The sequence below is a fragment of the Tamandua tetradactyla genome, chromosome 19 (genome assembly GCF_023851605.1).
Source record: "Tamandua tetradactyla isolate mTamTet1 chromosome 19, mTamTet1.pri, whole genome shotgun sequence".
Taxonomy (NCBI): Eukaryota; Metazoa; Chordata; class Mammalia; order Pilosa; family Myrmecophagidae; genus Tamandua; species Tamandua tetradactyla.
Genome location: NC_135345.1, coordinates 7,799,051 through 7,821,704, shown reverse-complemented (window position 1 = coordinate 7,821,704; position 22,654 = coordinate 7,799,051). Strand labels below are relative to the sequence as shown.

The window sequence follows — 22,654 nt, the reverse complement described above, 5'->3', positions numbered from 1 at the left end:
CTATATGACAGCTAATGGAGGATGTTTACTTATGTTTAATGTGAAGGACCACAACGCAATCATCTGTATCAAGATAATGGATTATTTATTCGTGTCTGATTAAGCAATCTTTATTCCCTCATGAATGAAGCCCTCAGACAGAACTGATGTCACATGGCACCTTTATTTCAGCATTGAACATTATGGAAGTAACCATGTCATCTGTACAAACAGAAGAGCAATAGATATTTTCTTGACTATTAGCTGTCACCACCTACCCCCTCCCCACCCAACCTGCACTCAGGAGTTGAACTGAAAAATATCCATAGACTCTAAACCATAAGATAGGTCCCAAAAATCCTGTTCTATTCTAACCATAAAAATTTCAGGAAGTCAATAGCTAGGAGCTAGGGATCGAATTATGCCCCCCTCCCCCAAAAGATGTGTTGGAGTCCTAAGCTCTTGCACCTGTAAATATGACCTTATTTGGAAATAGGGTCTTGGTAGATGTAATCAAGTTAAGGTAAGGTCATAATGAACCAGGGTTAAAATACCCTTATCTTCATATTCCCATGGATGCTGGATTGGATAGTGTCTCCCCCAAATTCATGTTCACCTAGAACCTCAGAACGTGACCTTATTTGAAAAATAGGATTTTTGCAGATGTAATTATTTAAGATGATGTCATCCTGGATTAGGGTGCCCATAGATCCAATGTGATCAGTGTCTTTATAAGAAGGATTTTTATATAAGAAGGGGAGGGGAGACATAGACAGGCACAGGGGTGAAGGCCATGTGACGACAGAGGCAGAGATGAAGTGATGCTGCCACAAGCCAAGAAAACCCAAGGATGGCTGGCTACCAGCAGGAAACTTGAAAAGGCAAGGAAAGATCCTCCCCTCGAGCCCCCAGAGGGAGTGTGGCTCTGCTGACACCTTCATTTCAGACGTGTAGGCTCTTGAACTGTGAAAGAATAAATTCCTTCTGCTTGAAGACACCCCATTATGGTATTTTGCTATGGCAGCCCCATAAAAAGAATATACTTGGTTTTCAATAGAAATGTTCTGCTTTAGATATTTGCAAGGAACTTCCCTTTGAGTCACTGAGTTTAGAACTGGGATAGATCTAGTTACATCACTTTCTTTCCACACAAGGAAATAGAGACTCAGGTAGAGAAGGTGATGTGTCTGAGTCTGTACAGCTGGAGGTTGTTTTGAGCTGCAACCAAAGCCTGTCTCTCCCTGATGTATTTAGCTCTAATTCCAGTCCAACAGAGTGAAAACTGCTTTGCAAAATTTTGTTTGTTAAATTCCAACAGATACAGGTGTACATGCACCCAGTTGTGCACATGCAGATGGCATATAGGTGGGCTCCTCTGCTTGGCTATTCCTTTCCCATTCATTCACTGTGGATTGAACGTCTCCTCTGGGCAGCGCTCTGTTCTGGGCATGTAGGAAGGAGATGTGTCTAAGACAGTCATGCTTTTGAGGAATTGCTAGCTTAACTCCATCTCTCTCTCAAACATTCCTTATCATGGATTCCACATTTCCATCAGCATCCAAGTTAGCATCTGTCCAGAGGTTATTGCTGTATAATACTTTCCTGTAAAAATCAGGCAGATAATTTCCTGAATATTTACAGATCCAGTATTTTTGCTCATAAATGTGTGGGTGAGGGAAACAAAAGGCTGTGAGGTTTTATAAAATCCATTTACCAACTAGGAAACAAACCAATTGTTAATGAGGCTCTAAGAAGTGGTTGTAGGTCAGTTTGGCAAACACTTGTTGTCTATGCCTTTCGGGGTGTGCACTGGGATATATAAGCAGAAAGTATATGAGAAGTACACTTAACAATCAGTCTAGCACCAGCCCCAGCCAGGAGCTTGACCATGAACATGAGTGAGACCTCACCTTGTTCTGGAGGAACCAGTGACGAGTGAGGGAGGACACAATTCAAGCTGGGGCCATGAGCGCAGGCTGCACCTCCACACAGGGTGCTGTGGGAGCTCCCAGGTGAACTGAAAAGCTTTCAACATTTGTAGTGACATGTGTACATGTGGCTACTTAGGGAAGTCACCTCCTTGTATGGGCACTGTTCCATCCAGCCCTGGTGGCCTGTGAGCCTGTAGCCTTCAAGTAAGAAGATAAATTGTCTCCATGAGTGATGGGGAGGGAGGAGACTGATATTTATCAATATCAGACTCTGAGTTTGGTGGTTTTGATGTTGTTGCATTTAACTCTGATCTACTGGGAAATTTATTTTGGTGTCTAGGACAAGGAGAGTCACTAATTTGATTTAATTTCTTTTCCAAATAGTGAACTGGTTCTCCCAACACAATGCATTGAATAATTCTTCTCTTAACCACTTGGTTTCCAAAATTGGTCCTTTAGCCTCCAAAGCTCCTTTTTTCCTTCCACACCACCCTGCCACCCTGGTGGATATATTTACAATGCGTATCCCAGTAGAATGAACTTTATGGGAGTATGGGAGTTGAGTCTTTTTCATTTGCTCCAGGCATATTATAGTGTGCAGGGAATATTTGTTGAATGAATGAAATAAGCTTGTGCTCTTATATATGGTAGGACAAGACTTTTCTCTTCAACACACATTTGGCAAAACACTTTATTTATTATCACCTATTTATTTCCCAAAAAATAAGAAAAATTTGTTCAATTTTTGGGACAGCCTCAATTATGATTGTGTTAAATGTGACCATTCATTTGAGAGGTATGGATATACATCCTTTTGGATGCCAAAACGCTTTATACCTTATTTCGCTAATCACCTTTACACCTATGAGATAGGTATTCTTGGGCCCACTTTACAAACATTGTAGTGAGATTCTGAGAAGTTACGGCCACCGGCGCCCTGAAGCTTGCCCTCATGCCCCAGCCAGAAATGGCTCTGCTATGTCTACTGTGCATGGCACTCCCTTGGACTTCTCCTTTTTGGTATTCATCATTTATTCATTCATTTAACATACATTAATTGAGCACCTACTGTGTGCCAGGTACTATTCTAGACATTGGTGAATTTAAGTGGACAAAACAGGGAGAAATCTTAGTTCTTCAGGAGCTGACATCCCAAAGTGGGGGTGCAGATGCTTCACAAGTCAACAAGATAGTTCAGATTGTGATAATTACTGTGAAGGAAATAAAAATGGTGATGAGGGTGGGGAGTAACTAGGAGCGTTTACCCTGGTAGGAGGGTCAGGGAAGGACTCTCCCCTCTCCAAGGAGGTGAGCTCTGAGGTTGGGAATGAACCATCCTTGGAGCAAACCAGGACTGAGCATCCCAGGTGGAAGTATAGACGGTCCAAAGTCTTTTTGGCAGAAGGGTGCCTGGTGTGTTTGTGATTGACATATGCCAAGCAAAAAGTACATGGGTGAGGCTGGGGAAAGAGGCCAGATCAGGTCTTTTCTAGGCCAGGGGAAGGAGCTTGGATTTCTTCTCACCTGCAATGGGAAGCTATTGAAGAATCGAAACAGAATTCAGATGTGGCTTTTGGGATGGTGGGCAGAAGAGATAAGAAAGGGTCCTTCTTGGTTCTTCATGAACAAACTCTGCAGCTTGGAGTCAGTAGGTCGATTCACAGTGAGGGTGTCCCTTTCCAGCAACACCAATGGTCTGATCTCTTGTGCAAACGACCCTTTTGTGAAACTTGTAGTCCCTGGGAGGCTGAATCAGTTACTGAGTATATTACTCAGTGTTCTCTAGAGAAACAGAAGGAATAGGAGATACCTGTAAATATGACAGTTACAAAAGTATCCCATGTAACCATTGGGATATAAGAACTTTAATCTATAGGGCAGGCTGTGAGCTGGCAGCTCCAGTGAAGGTCCTCAAAGAACTCCCCAGGAAAGGTTGGCCGGCTGATGTGAAAAGAGAGCTTCTTTCTTCTGAATTATCCTTAAAGCTTTCAGGTGATTAGGTTAAGTGTCACTCATTACAGAAGACATTCCCCTTAATGGACTGCAGATGTAATCAGCTGTGGTTGCAACCAACGTGCTCATGATTTAAGCCCATGAAGTGTCCTCATAGCAACAGATAGGCCAGTACTTGCTTGACCAGACAACGGGCCACTGTCACCTAGCCAAGCTAACACATGAACATGACCATCACACTGAGAAGTGACTTGGTAAGCAAAGGCAGATGGATCATCTTGAGTGAGGTTTATCCAGGCTTTGCCGTGCCTGGTCAATCCTTGTCCTGGGGGACGTCATTCCTTACAACTCAAGCCCTTGTAACTTTTCCTGGGATCCCTGCATCTCCTCTCTGTTCTCTAGAGAACTCTTTATTACTCCCCAAAAGAATGCTAAGGGTCTTGTGCTCTTCTAAACTTTCCTTGAGTGCTCCCCACATGGTAGAGGTGATCCCTCTCCCTGTACTTTCCTCCTGACTATTCCTGCACCTGTAACTGTGCTTTGATGTCTGCTGGTGTCCTGGAGTCTCCCCATGAGGCTCTGAGCTCCTTGCAGGCAGACTCACAACCTCTGAAACCCCTTGCACCTCGGGATTGAGCACACAATAGATACCCAGAAAACATGGGAAGCGTAGACCTGAATCTAGTAATGAGAATGTCCTGTTCTGTCCTCCACAGTTGGATGGGCTGAATCAACACTGTTAATGGCTTGCTTTGCCTCTCCTCGACTGGGCTACTGGTCAACCACCCTCCCCATCAGCTATTCTTCAGACAGACTATGATACAAATGCTGAGAATGCCACTTCCTCAATTACCATGTTGTGGCAGGCTCGCCTGCCTGAGATTACAGATGAAGTGTTTTGATTGAAATTTGGATATTTCCAAACTTTCATCAATATGAACAAACATCAATAAACCATGTTTCCTTTGCTCTGCTCAGAGCCATATAGTACATTCTCTTCATGCTTAGAAAATCCCCTAAGCCCTTACCTGCATTTGTACAGTCCTGCCTAGCCTACTCCTGACCATCTTTCTGATCTCAGCTCCTTCCATCTTTTCTCCCTCTCTCACTGTCCAGCCACCCTTGCCTGCTTGCCTGCTGGATGGAGACTGTCATGCTTGTTCCTGCACAAGAGCCTCTGGATGTGCTATTCCCTCCATCTGCCTGTAATTACCATCCCCCCAGATACCTGTATAGAGAATTCTCTCACTTTATTCATAGATCCATTCAATTGTCCCTTCCTTATAAAGGCTGCCCTGATCACACTATCTAAAATAGCAGTTCCTACCCCCAACATGGTCACTGTCGATCCCCTTAACTGATATGAAAGGGAGAGTGATGGTCCCCCAAAGATGTCCATGTCCCAATCCCCAGAGCCTGTGAATATTTGAACTTACATGACAAAAGGGACTTTGCAGATATGATTGAGTTAAGGACCTTGAGATGGGAAAATTATCCTGGATGTTCAAATGGGCCCAATGTAATCAAGGACCCTTATAAAGGAAAGAGGAGGCAGGAGAGTCTACCTAACTGCTACAGCCCATTTGTTCCTGGGTATATTCACTTGCCTTTCCTGAGTTCTTACTTTCCACTACCTGTCAGGCACTTGGGATCCCATGAATAATGGGACATAGTCCCATTCTTAAGTACTTATGTTACTTGAATTATCTCTGTAAAAAAGGAGAGACAAACCCAAAAACAAATATCACACATCAGCCATTGTGAGCTAGTGACATAATTTGTCATCCACTGAAAACTCCTGCCAGATGAATGCTTACTCCCATTCTAGGTGAGAAACCTGGGATCCTGAGATGCTAGGTGACCAGGCTGAGAGTCCACAGCTGGAGCAGAGGTTTGCATTGACACTGCAGGGCAGCTTACACTTGCTGTGACACCTCAGTTGGGAGTCATTCTGACTTGAGCAGGTTGGCATGACTGCTCTTCTCTTACTGATGGGAGAACTGAGGCTTGGGGAAGTTAATTTATTTCCTCGAGTTTGCACTTAACTCCATTGGTGGAGCTCACTTTAAACAGCTCTGCTGGACACCAAACACTCCTTTCCCTACAGCTTTTTTCCCCTACAGCCTCTTTCCCCTACAGCCCGGTGGCCCAATTTGCCAGTGCTTATGGGGTTCAGACAGGAAACAGAGAAGCACAGACTGGGCCAGTGCTGGACAGTGGGGAGTCAGAGGGAAGACTGTTGTCTCAGGCACCCAAATCCCAGTTTGGGCAGATCTTCCAATTTCTCAACTGATGTCAGAAATCAGTGTTTCTTGGTGAAAAGTCTTGATTTTTAAAAATCAGTAACTTACTCAAAATAATATTCATTACAGTGCCAACTATACTAAATACATGTGTGACCTACCCACAGGGAACCTGCATGTATGGCATCAACCATAAAAAGAATGAGCCCGAAGTTTTCATCTTATTTTTAGGGTGGCAGGGATGAAGATGTTTGCTTGTTCGCCTTGTTTGATGCACATGAAGCTTAAATGCATATATTTTTATAAGTTAATGATTGGAATTTACTTTTCATTGGAAATGTTTGACAGACAACTAATCATATTCATAATTCACACTGAGCTTTCTGGATAAACTGCTTCAAGAATACAGCAGTGTTGAAGAAGTGCTATGAATTCATTAGAAATAATTGGTATAGTGGAAATGAGAAAAGAGCCCACTGGCTTACAAAGTAGGGCAACACTGGCTTATACGGTAGATTTACTCAGTGTGATCAATCACCATCAATATCTAATTGTAACAGATACAGCTCTAGCTTTATCACCCATGGGATACTTTGTTATTTAAGCAGACCATTGTCATATCATAAGGCTGAAAAATGGGGGAAATCTATTCATCCATAATAATTAAAATGGTTGTAATACCTAATACCTGTACCTATTACTTCATGCCTAGCCCTATTCTAAATACTTATATTAATTCATTTAATCTTCATAACAACCCTTTGAGATGGCCGTACTCATTTTAAGAGTGAGAAAATTGAGGCACAGAAAGGTAAAGTGATTTCCCAAAATGTCACCCAGCTGGTGAATGGTAAAGCCAGAATTCAACCCCACACAGCCTGACCTTGATGTCTATGCCCCAAGCAACTCTGCTATTCTGCCTCTCAGTAAAATCATAATGGACTGTAAATGCAACCGCAAGATAGTTAGCATAAGCTGAACCACATCTATGTGCCTGGGCTGAGTATCACAAAGGAATGCTTCTGACTTGCTTCTGACTTCCAGTCATAGCAAACCTGTCCATCGATGGTCTGAACAAATAAGGTTGGCTGTTTTTCTTTTTCCTTGTATAATAAGTCCAGAGTAGGTGGAGCCTTCAGAAGCTCAACAATATGGGGTGACTTCTCTGCAACTGTTTTGGCCTTTTGCTTGTGTTTGTTACCTAATAGACACATTCATGGCAGGAGGAAGCTGGGAGAACTGAAGGGCCACTCAAGCTGTATCCTCCCATTTTCATAAGGAAAACAAAGGTTCTTAGAAATCTCTCTAGCAGCCCTTTGCTTAGATTTCATTGACTACACCTGGGTCACAAGATCACTGTTGGCTGCACGGTTAGCTGGGAACATGGAAACAGAATTGTCCAGATTAATTAGATCAGTGGTTCTTCAAGTGTGGCCCCTGGACCATCATCATCATCTGAGAACATGTTAAAATGTAAATACTCTGGTCCCATCTCAATGGGGCCCACCAGTCACTTTTAACAAGCCTCCAGGGGGTCCTGATGGACACAAAGGTTTGAGACCCACTGCATTAGCTCAAGCAGGACTTAGCTTATCCTAATTGCTGGGGATAAGCTATTAGGATTTGTTGCCTGGGGCCGGCTGCACCAATTCTTGCACAGAACTGGGGTTTCCCTACCAAGGGAGAAAAGAGACTTGAGACTGGGTGAGCACATAACTGCTACAGTATATTATTTGATTGTCCTTACAGCAGCCCATGGGGCAGGGATTACTGTTCTCCTGTTTTTATGGGAGGTCACTGACACTCTCTGACTTTGCCTTTGGCTAATAAACTTAACAGTGCATTTATAACAGAATCACCCTTGAGCAATTTTCTCTAAGTGTCTGGGAGCCTGAAAATATACAACTTTTCAAGAATGTATCCTTTCCACCCACCCTTGTTATCCTGACAGCTCTGGAAGTGCTTGTGGCTTCTTCCGGTGGGACAGGTTAATGATTGAGAAACCCTGGGGTGACCTACCATTCGGTATGCCAAGGACTGAGAGGTTTTTAGGGGCACAAGATTTTCAGTGCTAAAACTGGAATAGTTCTGAGCACTGTGGGCAAGTTGGTCACCCAAGAAACCCACTCTTCAACCCTCCCACATCTTCAGCCAACTTTTCTTGCTCTAGACATCAACCCTCCATACCTGTGATTTCTAGAATCATCTTTTCTTGGTGGTCTCACTGACTGAAGCCATTTCAACTTGTTTTTCAACCAAGCTTTAAATTTCCATTATTTAAAATGTATGCATATATACACTATTCTGTGAGAATCACAATAAATAAATGGGAAGCATAGGCCAAATGCTCAGTCATTTAAATCCAATCTAGCCCAATAAGCAAATAAGCATTAATTTAGTACTCCTTGCCCCATATGTTATGTTAGAGTCTCAAAAGAACTCACATTTTTGTAAGGGATATGGATGTGTGAAGCTATTTACAACATTATATTCATAATGGTTAAACTAATAATTGTTTTTGGCATTTGATGATTTGCTCAATAATTAACATCAATCTCCAGTTTTGAAAAACAGAACAAAAGAATAGGCTGGGCAAAACTTAAGTATTACGTTTGGAAAGGATGAAACTGGAGCTGAGGAGTGTGGCTCAGGAGGGAAGCCACAACGGGCTCCCTCCTTCTGAACCTCAGAGCTAGCCAGACTCATCTACACAGTCAAAGGGAATGGTGGACCCTGCAAGTATAACCATAGAAAAGCCTCTTGCAAGAAAGAGCAGAGGAGAAGCAGAGGGGAACCTTGCTTCCTGAAGACAGGCATATTCCCAAGAGAGTGGAAGACAAGCAGAAACACACATGTGCAGTTCCTTTTCTAACTTGCCATCTGGGTAATTTACACCACCTTTGATGGGCCAGGAGGCCTGGAGGGAGCAGGGAAATATCTCACCCAGAAGAAATCAGAGGAGAGGAAATTGATTGTCCTCACTTCCCTAATAGCTACCCTTCCTGAGAGATAGCCATGTGCCAGGCACTATGGGAAGCTTTTTGTTTGAAGGTTGGCCATTTTCTCATATATAGCTGGGGTAACTGAGGCACAACAAGGCTAAGCAACTCATCCAAGGCTACACAGACAGGGGCAGCGCTGAGTTATGGACCTAAGGCAGTCTGACCACAGGACATGTCTTCCTAACTCCTGGTTAGATGTCTGCAGAAGGTTCAGAGATAGCACTGAGGAGAAAATAGTTTATTGGGGGTGGGGAGAGAGCTTCACCAGATACATGAGTTGGGTATCAAAGGCCAGTTTTCCCAAGGGTAAGGGGTGTTGGGGAAACAGCCTTCCAAGCAGGTAAGATTGCAGCACAGAGATAGGGAGGCAGGAAGCAGCAATGTTTATTGCTTATAGGGGTGGGGTGGGGGGTCAGGGTAGGAAATTTCAAGTAATTCCTGCCCTCTGGGTCTTGGAGGCTTATTGATAAGATATGTACATTTCCTAGCCCACGGCTGGTCATAAGCCTGCAGTCCAGGCCTGCTGCTTTTTTCTTCTCCTTGACCCTCGGTAAGTGGGTAAGAGGTGAAAATATGGAATTTCTTTTCCTGGAAAGTTGTTCACAAAGGAGAATGATCTAGGTCAAAGAGCCAAAGTTTTGTTAAGTTAACCATTAACTCCTTTGCTCTCTACTAAGCACATTAAGTATTAGCACACGATTCTGAATTTGACTCAGCAGGGATATAATTCAGCATAATCCTCATCATCTGTGTAAATTTAATGTACAGGAAATTAGTTCTATCTATTCACTCTCCCATGTCCTTACCTCTATTATGTAGGAAACTAATCCATTCACTTCATCTTTTGTAAGTAACATGACTTTCCTAGTTATTGGGAACTGGCTGTAATTCAAGCTCATTCAAAAATATTTACTAAATACTTATTACTGTATCAGGAATTGCTTCTGGCATTGTGAATATGGAGATTGGTCCATTCAATCATTCCTTTAATTAATGAACATTTATTGAAACCTGACTGTGTAAGAAACACTGTGATAGGTTCCAGGGGTAAAACAGCAAAATGCAAACATGCTTTGACCAGAAGGAGTTTAAATCCTATTGGGGAAAAGTAATAGTAATAAAAATATTAATAAATGCACAAGTGTGTATTTTGAAGAAAAGTTCCACAGTGCTGTGAGTACATGTAATAGGGGGAACAGACTCAGGCAGTCTTCCTTGGATGCAGAATGAAGCAGAATTAACAAGTGTGGGACCAGAAGAGCATCAGGAACAGGAAATGGCTTGTGTAAGACAGATGTGTGACCATCAGAGGCATGGAAAGAAACTCGTGTATCTGGAGCTCAGAGGGTTTGGAGGTAGGGGTGGGGAAGTGGGCAGGAGCCAGATTGCATAGGGATCTAGAGCTGTGGTGTTCTAGTTTGCTAGCTGCTGGAATACAATATACCAGAAACAGAATGGCTTTTAAAAAGGGGGATTTAGTAAGTTGGTAGTTTACAGTTCTAAGGCCGAGATAATGTCCCAATTAAAGCAAGTCTATAGAAGGGTCCAATCTAAGGCATCCAGGGAAAGATGCCTTGGTTCAAGAAGGCTGATGACGTTCAGGGTTTCTCTCTCAAATGGAAAGGCACATGGCAAACATGGTCAGTGTTTCTCTCTCATCTGGAAAGGCACGTGGCAAACATGGTGGCATCTGCTGGCTTTCTCTCCAGGCCTCTTGTTTCATGAAGCTCCCTAGGAGGTGTTTTCCTTCTTCATCTCCAAAGGTCTGCTTCTCATGGCTATGGCATTCTCCAGCTTTTTCCATAGTGCTGCTTCTTTTAAAGGATTCCAGTAAAGCCAAGACCCACCTGGAATGTGTGGAGACACTCTCCACCTAATCAAGTTTAATACCCACACTTAATGGAGTCACATCTCCATGGAGATAATCTAATTAAAATTTCCAACATACAGTACTGAATAGGGATAGAAGAAATGGCTGCCTTTACAAAATGGGATTAGGATTCAAACATGACTTTTCTAGGGTACATAAATCCTTTCCAACTAGCACACATGGGGAAGAATGTGCTCTTTCCCCTGAGAGCACTGGGGGCCAGAAGGCACTGAAGGGTGGAGCAGAGGATGAGCAAGCATGAAAAGTAGACCCCAAGGTGGAAGAGTGGAGAGAGAACTTTGGGGACACTGTTGCAATGGCCCTAGCAATAGATGATAGTGGATTCGAGTAGAAAGACGGCTTCAGCAGTGCACGGACATGAGAGACAGAGAAGAGGCAAGATGGACCTAAGTGGTGAGGCTGTGTGAGAGAAGAGTCAAGGTTAAGTCCCAGGCCTCATGTTTGTGCCATCAGATGATGTTGTCGCCATGCATCCCAGGTTCTGTTTTGTATAGTTGAGTTCACAGTAGCTCTGAAACCTCCAAGAGCAGCTATGGGGTAGGCATCAATACATACAGCCTGGGGGCCAGAGAACAGGTACCTTGGAGAGCCATCGGCAGGGAGGTGGTAACTGAAGCCTTGGAGCCAATGTGAAGAGGAAAGGGTCTAGGCTGCAGGGTTGATGGATTTAAGTATTTAGGGGCTGTATGGATGAGCCTAGGTGTACAAAAGGAACTGAAGAGTAGAAAACTGATCTGGAAACCAAGGGAATATTTCACAAAGGAGGGGGTGGTCAAGTTAAAGGGGGACAGAAGGATTCAGTGGCCTATCTGTACACTGTTGAATTGTTCTGATGTAGGGATGGGGCAGTGGTGAGGAATGAGCCAATAGAAACAGCAAGAATGGAGGGCCTGAAGGAGAAGTGCAGTGCAAATGGTGGGGGTGGGAGGTATGAGGCAGAGCAGGAGGAGGATAAGGGTGTGGGGTCATCACCTTCATCCCCAAAAGGCTCTCAATGCAGAGGGTTAGGTAGACGTACAAGCAGGAAAGGACTCTGACATGGCAGCATCTACTGAGGGTTATTCAGAGTTTTCATAAAAGAGGTGGGATTCACTCCTTCTAGGACACTCAGGCAGGTAAGCTGCTGTCTGGGTATGTAAGAGTGCCAGACGGATGAGACGGTGGCCATATGGGGAAAGGTCTTCTGGCAAAGGGCCAAGTATGTTTTGTCACCCAGGGATCCAAGTTTTTCTCTGTCACCCCTCTCCCCAATACCAAAGATGTCTCTCCCCTTATACACCAATTGGTGAGGTTTATATTTTGGTGTAACGTTGTTATTTAACAACGTCAAATATGTGCGTTGGGGAAAAAATGGAATATGCTGATAAGTACCTTGCAAATTCATTAGTGCTGGAGTGCTGCTAAATATAATGCAATTTAAATGAAAAGCCACTTGGAGGAAGTGGGTAAGATACCTAGGTAAGGGCTATGTATATTTACAAGGTTTGGCAGCAGCAATATGAGGTTTGGCAAATCTCACTTTTTCTTTTTTTTTCCTTTTGCAGTCAACTTTGACCATTTTCAGATTCTACGGGCCATCGGTAAAGGGAGTTTTGGGAAGGTAAGAATGATGAATTTTTAAAAATCTTATAAGAAAATATAAAAGCCCAGACACTGGTCTTGTGTGTAAGTGTATGTTTGTGTGTCTGTTTCTGAGTTGGCTGCTGGGCACTGGAAATGTTCTACTTGATAGGAAGATTTGGATATTCCAGATTTGAAATGTGAAAGGAAGTCTGTTGTTTCCTTTGGATATGGTCTAATTTTATTTTTAAAATTAAGTTACCATGGCAGCTCTGGTTTAGGTGAATTACAATGGTAATTATTTCGAGACTACTAATGCCATTTCTTCCCTGAGGATCTAAGTTAGGAAAGGATCTACGATGGCCAAAAGCTCTTTCCAACAATGTAGGCATTTGTCCTGTTGCAAGCTCATATTTGTGATCCTCAAGGATTTTCAGTGAAGGGTTATAGAAAGTAATGAGAGGAAAGCAGGAACTTTCAGGGATGAAAAAGAGTTCCTTCAAGCAAGTGCTTGTCTGTTTCCATTTAGAAATTTCCTTTGGCAATAACTGCTTTGAGTACTTAGTGAATGCCAGAGAGACTTACAAATTTTTAGGTAACTGTTTCCATTTTACAGATGGAAAAATTTAGACGCAGTAACTCAGAAATATGGAGCAATTTATCCAAGGGCACACAGGAAGAGTCACAGCTGGGATTTGAAGCGAGGGCTGTTTGATAACCAGGGATCTGATTTTTATACACATCCCCCTCTCTTGATTAGACCATTCAAAATATATGCAGTGTAACTGAGACATTTGATCTAAGAAGTTGGAGAGAATCAATCTTGTCCCCCCTCCCCTCCTCTCCTCCTTCCATTCCTCTCTTCTTTCTTTCCTTCCATCAATTGCTTTTTCATTAATTCAGTTCACGAATATTGATTGAATGCCCACTCTGTGCCAGGTACAATTTTCCTTGATCCAGCATTAAATAAATCTATCCCAATTTCCTTTTCTTGTGGACCTTTCATTTAGAGAGAGAGAGATAACAGATAAATGCATACATTTATGGCACATTAGATAGTGACAAAGGCATAAAAAACTACATTGAGGTAAGGCGATGTGAAGTTTGGGGTGGAAGTCGCTGGAAAAGGTTGCTGTTTTATAGAGCTGAGCTGTCAGTAGGGCGGCCACTAGCCACTCGTGGATATTTACATTTAAGTTAATTTAATTTAACGTGAAATAAAGGGATAACAATTGCATTCCTGGTCACCCTGGCTAATTTCAAGCCCTCAGTGGCCGCGTGCAGCTGGCGGGGGGCACTGGGCAGCTCAGAGACTAGGGCACTTCTGCCATGCAGGCATCTTGCGGCGGGTGGCAGGGAGGCTCCGGGGACAAGACGGCAGGAGGGCAGGGGACCCTGAAGGAGGGAGACAGGGAGGTGCCTGGCCCCGGGGACAGCCAGGCCCGAGACAGTGGGGAGCGGTGGAGGGTGAGCCCCGTGAGTCGGGAGGGCTCCACGGGGTAGGGCCACCTGGGCCATGGGAAAGCGGAAAAGGAAGGCCTGGGGAGTCCTGATCCCGGAGTGGCCCCCGCTTTCTGGAGTTTGTGGAGAAGCCAAGGCGGGCGCAGGGAGATGGACTGGGAGGCCCCTACACTCTCTGGGCGGCGGGAGAGGAGTGGAAGGCGGCCTGGATGGGGGAGGCTGCGGTGGGAAGGGGCTTCGGATATCTTCTGGAGATGCCGTCAAGTCAAGTAGCCCAGAGTAGGGGCTTTCTGATTTAATTCAGGGGCTTAGAGGTGTCATCACAGATCCAGCCTCTCTCCAGCCTTGCCCTCAGCTTTTCTGCTCAGGTTTCTTACCCAGTGGCTTCCTGAGTTTGTTGTAGTGCTGTGTGGTGTTCTCCCACCACCGGTGCTCCCCCCTGTGGCTTGATGCTTCCTGCTAGGCCCCCAGTGAACTTCTCCTTCGCTGCAATGGGCTCGAGGGGGCCATATGACCACCTGGTGCTACCCAGGGGGCTGGGGAATTAAGCACCTTCACTTTCCAGCTTCTGGTTGGGGGATCAGCTCTTCCAGTTAAGAAAGGCAGGAGAACAGCTTAAGTGGGCAAACAAAGGTGCCATTCCTGCCCCGCATTCCTGCCTTAACTAAGGGCAAGGAAGTGGCAGGTCTGAAGCAGGGACCAAGCTCCTAGAACTCCCCAGGTTCCAAGGGCATGAGAGCACTTGGTGGTCCCTGCTGCCTCCCTGGGGGGGTTGGGGGGCAGACTCTCCCACGGATTTCTCCTCTTCTCTGGATGTGGATCTTGGCAAAGCTTCCCCTTTCTTCTGTCCCTGACCTTCACCATTTCATGCTGGCATCTTCCTGTCTTAGGGCTCTTCTAAGAAAGGGTCTCAGATTAGTCGTTGGCTTCTGGATCCCCCATCCCGACACTGCCCAGCCCGCCTGGGTACTGAGGTGTCAATGGTTTCCTTCCAGCCTAAAGCAATTTCTCCACCTTCACCACATCTAAACCCTCTCCCAATGGATTCTGCTCTGTCTTCAAGGGATTTTCCAGGCAATTGCTGGTCAATGTTTATAATGAGTGTCTGATCCTTACAAAAATCTCCTAGGAACAGGAGCTGTATTAGTTTGCAGTGTGGCTGAGATAAATACCACAGACTAGTTGGCTTAAGTGGGCAAGAATTTATTTTTTGTGTGGTTTTGGGGGCTTGAATTTATAAATTGAGGTGTCAGTAGGATCACATTTTCTCTGAAGTCGAAAGCATTCTGGTGGTCACTTGCTGCAATCTCTAACTCAATCTCTGCCTCTGTCACATGGCGTCTTATTCTGTCCAAATTTCATTGACTTATAAGGCCTCCAGTCATACTGGATGAAGGCCATCCTGATTCAGTTTTGCCTCATTTTAACTAATAAGGTCTTTGAGAATTCTGTTTACACAGGATGGAGAGTTAGGACTTGGACTGTCTTTGTGGGGAACACAATTCGATCCATTATGGAAGCATATCTTTGCATAATTAAAACTATTAGGAAGTCAGCTCAACAAGCATTCACTGAATGTGCAAGGCAGCATGATGCGATACCGAGAGCAAGCACTTTGAGAATCAGAGGAGCAAGGGTTCAAGTGCCGTTCATATGTAATGTGAGGCTAGCTTTGAGCCTCTATTTCCTTACCTGTAAGATGGGGGTGTTGATGTCTTCCACATAGGATGGTTGTGAGAAATAAGTGACATAATATAGTGTAGTAACCAACAGAGAATCCAAGACAATGCTCAGTAAATGTTGATTATCTCATTGCTTAATGTGCATTTTCGCCCCTGATCAGCAGGGAGTGAGGCAGGGGAGGCTTTAACTAAAGATGCCTTTTTGAAGTTGTGTGGCATGCAAGATTTTAGCTTGAAAGGGCATTAATTTAGACATAAACATGACCCTGGGTTGTTATGGAAGTTTAAATTTCCAGAACATCTCACCATGCATGACATCTGTCTCTGTTGATAAATGGCAAAACAGACTTGGCAATCAGTGTCATGCGAGGCACATATTCTTTTGAGAGATCATGCAACTCTTGGTTTAACAGGAACCTATCATTGGATTTTCTTTAAGTCTGCATATTGTCCTTTTATTTGGAAGTCTGTATGGAGTTGATATAAAATCAACCAGTGTTTGTGTATATTTTTTCGTTCGTTCATTCAATTACTGATGCATCATTTATTCAGCATATGGAGGACCTATTTGTTCTGGGTGCTCTTCTAGATTCAAGGTTATGAAATGAATCAGGATGCTTTTGAGCATTCTTCAGATGTATGTGGGAGGCAGAGAAATAAACAATTCATTGCCACCCAGTATAACAACACTGTCGTGGAGGAAAGCCTAGCAGCGGGGTATAAGGGTGAGATTGAAGGGTGCCTAACTCAGACTTCTAAAGCTGAAGGAAGGATCAACTGGATGCTCATAAAATGTTCCCTAATACTTTAATATGAACCTTTTCAAACAGACAGCAAAGGTGAGAGAATATCACCACCTATATTCTACAATTAATATTTTATCAAGTTATTTTGTGAAATGCCTGTCCTTCTATCCATGCATCAGTCCATCTTATCTCATAATTACAGATGTCTGTGCACTTGTCCCTAAATATTTTATCACAGAGATTTGCTTGTGGTTTTTCTCCTGATTTAAAATTTACACATGATGAAATTCATAAATCTATAGTTTACATTTTCTGAGTTTTAAGAAATGCATACACCTGTGTAACCCAACCCCCTGCGAAGATAGAGAATATACCCACCACCTAAAAGTCCTCTCTCAGCCCTTTCCTATCAAAACTCAACCCCACCCCAACCGCTCCATCTCTACAGATTAGATTTGCCTTTCCAGAACTTAATAAAAATGGAATCATACAATAAGTGCCCTTCTGAGTAAGGCTTGTTTCACTCAGCATAATGTTTTGTTTTTTTTTAGATTCATCCATGTACGGTTTCAGTAGTTTTCATTTTTGTTAAAGAATAGTATTCTGTTCTATTAATATGAAACAGATTATTAATCCAGTTTTATCATGAGACTCCTAGATGCTCTCTGGTTTCAACTATTTTGCCTAAAACCGCTATGAAAATTTGTGTAAATTTTTTTCGTGGATATATTATTTCACTTTTTTTGAATAAATATTTAGGATTAGAGGTACTGGTTCATAGAGCAGAAGTATAGGTTTAATTTTATAAAGAACTGGAATAGAGTTTTTCCATAGTGGGTATACCCTTTTATACTCTGAGTAAGAGAGTTTCATTGGTTTTGTATTTTTGCCAACATACAGTTCCATTAATATTTTACATTTTCACTATCCAGATATTGGTTTAGTAGCATCTTAATGTGATTTTAATCTGCACTTCCCTGATTCCCAGAAATGATAAACAGTTTTTCATGTGTTAATGACCAGTCGTGTATCTTCTTCCGTGAACTGTATGCTCAAAACTTTTGACCATTTCAAAACTAGGACGTGTTTATCTGTTTATTATTCTTTACGGAATCAATTTCTTCAATAGGTATAAGGTTACTTAGATTTTGTTTTTACATAGGTGAAAGGTGTTATATTTTTCAAGGAATTTATTAATTTCATCTAAGTTGGCAAATTGTTGGCACGAAGTAATATATGATATTCTCATATTGTCCTTTTAATTTCTGTAGCACGTGTAATGATGACTTCTCTTTTATTTTTTATATTAGTAATTTGTGCTTTTCTCTTATTTTTTGATCAATTTATTTATTAGTTTGTAAATTGTATTGATATTTACAATGAACCATTTTTTTCATAATTTTTCTGTTGTCTTATGTTTTGCTAACTTTTCTTCTTTTAAAATTATTTCCTTCTTTATACATGCTATTCTAGTTTGCTAGCTGCCAGAATGCATTATACCAGAAATGGAATAGCTTTTACAAAGGAGAATTTATTAGGTTGCTAGTTTATAGTTCTAAGGCCAAGAAAATATCCCAATTAAATTATAGTTATAGAAATGTCCAAATTAAGGCACCCACAAGAGGTTACCTTCATTCAAAAGAGGCCAATAAAGTTCAGGGTTTTCCTCTCAACTGGAAAGGCATGTGGCAAACATGGCAACACCTGCTAGCTTTCTCTCCAGGCTTTTCTCTCATGAGTCTCCCCCAGGGGCATTTTCCTTCTTCATCTCCAAATGTCTCTGGCTGGATGGGCTCTCCTTGTAGCTGTCATCATTCTAATGCTTTCTCCAAAATGCTTCCTCTTTTAAAGGATTCCAGTAAACTAATCAAGACCCACCTGGCCTGGGTGGGGTCACATCTCCCTCTAATCCAAGTTAAAACCCACAACTGGGTGAGTTGCATCTCCTTAGAGACAATCTAATCAAGTTTCCAGCCTAAAGTACTATAGAGATTAAAAGAAAAGATTGCCTCCACATGATGGGATCAGGTTTAATACATGCTTTTCTAGGGTATATCTAATTTATTCAGGTCCTATAACATATAGCAAATATTTTAACCTTTTATATTTATTGAGACTTATTTTACATCTAATATGTGGTCTACTATATCATGTCCACTTGAAAGGAATATGTATTCCAAAGCTGTTGTACACGATATTCTATAAATGTCAGTTTAGTCAAGGTGGGGGATATTGCCTTTCCTGATTTTTTTTTTAATGTAACTGTTCTATCAGTTTCTGAGAGAGGTGTATAAAATCTCCAGCTGTGATTATGCAACTTCCTCCATTTAATTCCAACAATTTGTGCTTGTTATAATTTAAATTCTGTTGTTAGATACATGCACACTATGATTATTATGCCCATCTGATTAATTGACCCTCTTATCAACCTGAAATCTCATTCTTTCTCTGGTAATGCTCTTTGTTTGGAAGCTTATTTTCTCTGAGACTAATATAGTCATTCCAACCTAATTATGCTTACTGCTTGTATGACATATATTTTCCATGCATTTACTTTCAACTGATCTGTGTTATAATATTTAACTTGAATCCTTTGATGACCATATATAGTTAGGTCTTGCTTTTAAAATCTATTCTGACCAAACCTCTGCCTTTTAGTTGGAGTGTGTAGCCCATTCACATTTAATGTAATTGTTGATATGGTTTGATTTAGACCCACCATGATTTCATTTATTTTCTGCTTACCGCTATGTGTTTTGTTCTTTGTTTTCCATTTCTTGCATGATTTTGAACTAAGTGAATATTTAGAATTCCCTTTTCATTTGTGTATTAATTTTTAGCTATACTTTTCTGCATTATGTTTTTAAATTGTTGCTCTAGAAATTATATTATACACTCTTGCTTTTCCTTTCCACAATACACTTAGAGTTAATATTTTACAATTCATAAAAATGTAGGAACCTTGCAACTGTATAGATCCATTTATCACTCAACAACCTTTATAATATAGTTGTCAAATATAGTACAGCTTATTACATTTTAAATCTCCAAGATATTATCACTTTTGCTTTAAATAATCATATTCTTTTTTTCAAATTGGGGAGGAGAACTTGATCTTTATCCAGACCTTTTATGAATACCTATGTTTCTCTCTGGTATCATTACCTTTTAGCCTGAAGAATTTCTATTAGTATTTTGAGTAGTGTAGGTCTCTTGTCAATACAGTCTCTTCATTTTCTTTTATCTGAAATGCATTTATTTCATTTTCTTTCTTGAAGAATATTTCTGCTGGATACAGAATTTGGGATAGACAGTAATTTTTCTTTCATTGCTTTAAATATTTTGTACCATTTTCAGCTGACCTCCATAGGTTTTATTTTATAGAAATCATCAGTTATTGAAGCAATTTTCTCTGGTATATAATTTCTCAGTTTCATCTCTCTCTTCTTTCAAGAGTTTTCTTCATCTTTGTTTTTTTTTTAGAAGTTTGACTATCATACACCTAGGTGAAATATCTTAGTTTTTAAAACTAGTTTCTCTCTTTCTCCACTTGTATTTCTTATTTTTTTATTATTCATTTCAACATTATTTTTCTTTATCTCATACAGCAAAGTCATAATGGCTGCTTATTTTATACTAATTCCATCATGTCGAGTAGGTTAGTATTATATTCTGAACATTGTGGAGGTTATCTTGTAGAGACTTTGGATTTGTTGTGTTAATTTGAAAACATATTTTTAACAAGCAGTTGATTTTGTTGGACTTACTCAGTATATACTATGCCTTTTGGGTAGCCACCCATATCTCAGCTTATTTCAGTGCTCTTTTTTTCTTAGCTGGGAAGACTGCAAGCAGCCCATTTCAGAGAAAAAATAAATGAACTACATGCATGTCCTTTAAGTGTCAATCAGAGATTTGGGCAGAGTTTATACACCAAATATGAGGCTCCCCTTTTGTGGGTCTCTCAGAATAAGAGTTGTGGTCCAGAGAATTTAGGAGGTGTTTTAATATTCACATGCATACTGGCTGAACTCAAATGAAAGAACATTTGAAAATCCTGTTGTCCTTTCACTTGTGATTTCTCATTCTAATGTTGAGCATTTCATGGTGTAAGGAAAATGGAATCATCTCATTTAAGCCACAATACAGTTGGCCACACATAGAAGTATATCATTTTTACCCTCCTTTCATTGATGAGTTTTTGGCTTGAATCCCTTTTGCTCCATTACGACATACTACCAAATCTGTCCACATGTGACCTCATGACTTTTAAATTGGTCATAGTCTGTCATCATCCCTTGAAACTGTTATCTGCCTTTAGTGCCTATGCTTGTGCTACTGTTTGACTTTCAGCTTGGCTCACAGAACCTGTAACCCAGAGCATAAATGCCATAAAACCATGATTATAATGGACCAGTTGACAAATCCAAGATATCTAGAGGGTCCATTTTTAATTCTCTCTTGGGCTATAGCAATTTATTGATGATACCCAAGTTCATGTAGAATGGATACAGCATCTAGTATTCAGGATGAGGTTCAGTTTAGTTCAAAGTGATAGAACATACATAGCTTTGTTCTGGTTAAAATACCAAATAATCACTGGGTTTCATGGTAAATGCAAGGAACATCTATGTGGCTATTAAACTCCAGGTAGGAGTGGACTGGTATAGGATCAAGAAAATCAGCCTCTTAATATTGAATGAATATTTTGGCTTTGCTTTCTACCTTTTGCATGTTCAATATCTGGCATTTATTAAGAGTTTTCAAGAAAGACATTTCATTGTTAAGCTGTGACAATAGCCTTGGTTATCAGGAGAGAGCACATGTGAATTCACAGAAATCTAATTTTACTTTCATGCTGGAAGAAGTTGTGTTCCCCCAAATAGACAGCTGTAGGCATGCCATTGATTTTAACAAGAATTTCCTGAAATTCATTATAATCCTTTTATGACTAAATTCTGGGACAATTGAGGCACAGCAGATTAGCTTCCATATTACAATGGAAACACTTTTCAGCCTGGCACTGTTATGTGTTACTTGTCGAACTTTGGGTAAGTGAATTAAACACTTTAAAATGGATAGGGAATGGGGAACCACAGTAAGGTTACTATCCTTGATGTCCAGCATGCATTTTTTTGCCTCTTTTCTTATCGTAATAATACCACTCCATGTGGGTTTTGTGGGACTGTCAATCATTGTGATCCCGACTCACGCAGAAAAAGCTGTGTGAGGTGGCTGTGCCTAGACGTAGCAGTGGATCAAGCTATGGCCGTGTGATCTAAGCCCAGACATTCTCAACCCTTCCATGGAGTCAAAAGTGAAGGACTTCCCCTCAAATGCCATGTTTCTTATGAAAAAATAGGTCTGCATTTGTTGATTGTCATCTTCTTCAGCATGGGGAAAGTGACAGTCTAACTGTAGAAGGAAGGAATGAAGCCCCAAACAAAGGAAAACAGTCCCACAAGAAGCAATTGGAGGCCTGGAGAGAACCCCACTGCCAAATATGGGAATGAAATTGAAATTACATTAGTCACATGCATGTGAGTTGGAAATCATAGGTGTCAGGAGGAGAATGTCCATCAATGTCCAACAATTTTGAACATTTGTTTTTAGAAGCAACAGGGCAAAGAAGAGAGCATGCACTCCCAAGATGGGGAGGTTTGAGTTCAGATTCTGGTCCTTTTGCTTTGTGTGAACTTGAACCCATCACAAAGCTTCTGCAACTCTCCATTTCCTCTTTTGAAAAATAGGAATGACCAGAGAGGTCTTACATATTTAATGTGAAATATGAGAGGGCAGATAGCATGCAGCCCCAGCACAATACCTGACATACCTTGGCATCTTCAAATGCATTTCCTTCATGGCTTTTGAAGCCAGTGTGGCTGGAATTTTCCTTGGTGATTTGGTGGGTTCTGGAAGACTTGGGTGTCCACCCAGAGTGATAGCTCAGAGAAGGCTTGGTGACTTTTCATGTGTCTTGTTATCTTTGCTTTGATTCAGCCATCCATCTTGGGGTAGGGGATGTCTTCAGTTTCTGTGTCTGCCTCCACCATCAGACTGTGAGAATCCTGAAAAGTTGTGACTGGTACATATTCATCTCTCTGGTCCCACCAGCACCTGGCACAGTACTCAGCACATGATAAAGACATAATATATGCTGGCTTTGTGAATGGATGCAGGAGAGAGAGAAAGAAGAAAGCGAGTCT

At 41.6% G+C, this 22,654-nt stretch overlaps 1 protein-coding gene across 4 annotated transcripts in view; it reads left to right on the top strand.

Annotated features, from left to right (window-relative positions):
- The window catches only part of STK32B (serine/threonine kinase 32B), a 474,254-nt gene that overhangs the window by 118,794 nt on the left and 332,806 nt on the right, over positions 1-22,654 (top strand). For all 4 annotated transcript variants that reach the window (XM_077136366.1, XM_077136367.1, XM_077136368.1 and 1 more), the window contains exon 2: positions 12,544-12,599. In XM_077136366.1, the coding sequence (XP_076992481.1) occupies positions 12,544-12,599 (56 nt within the window). The remainder of the gene's footprint in view (positions 1-12,543; positions 12,600-22,654) is intronic.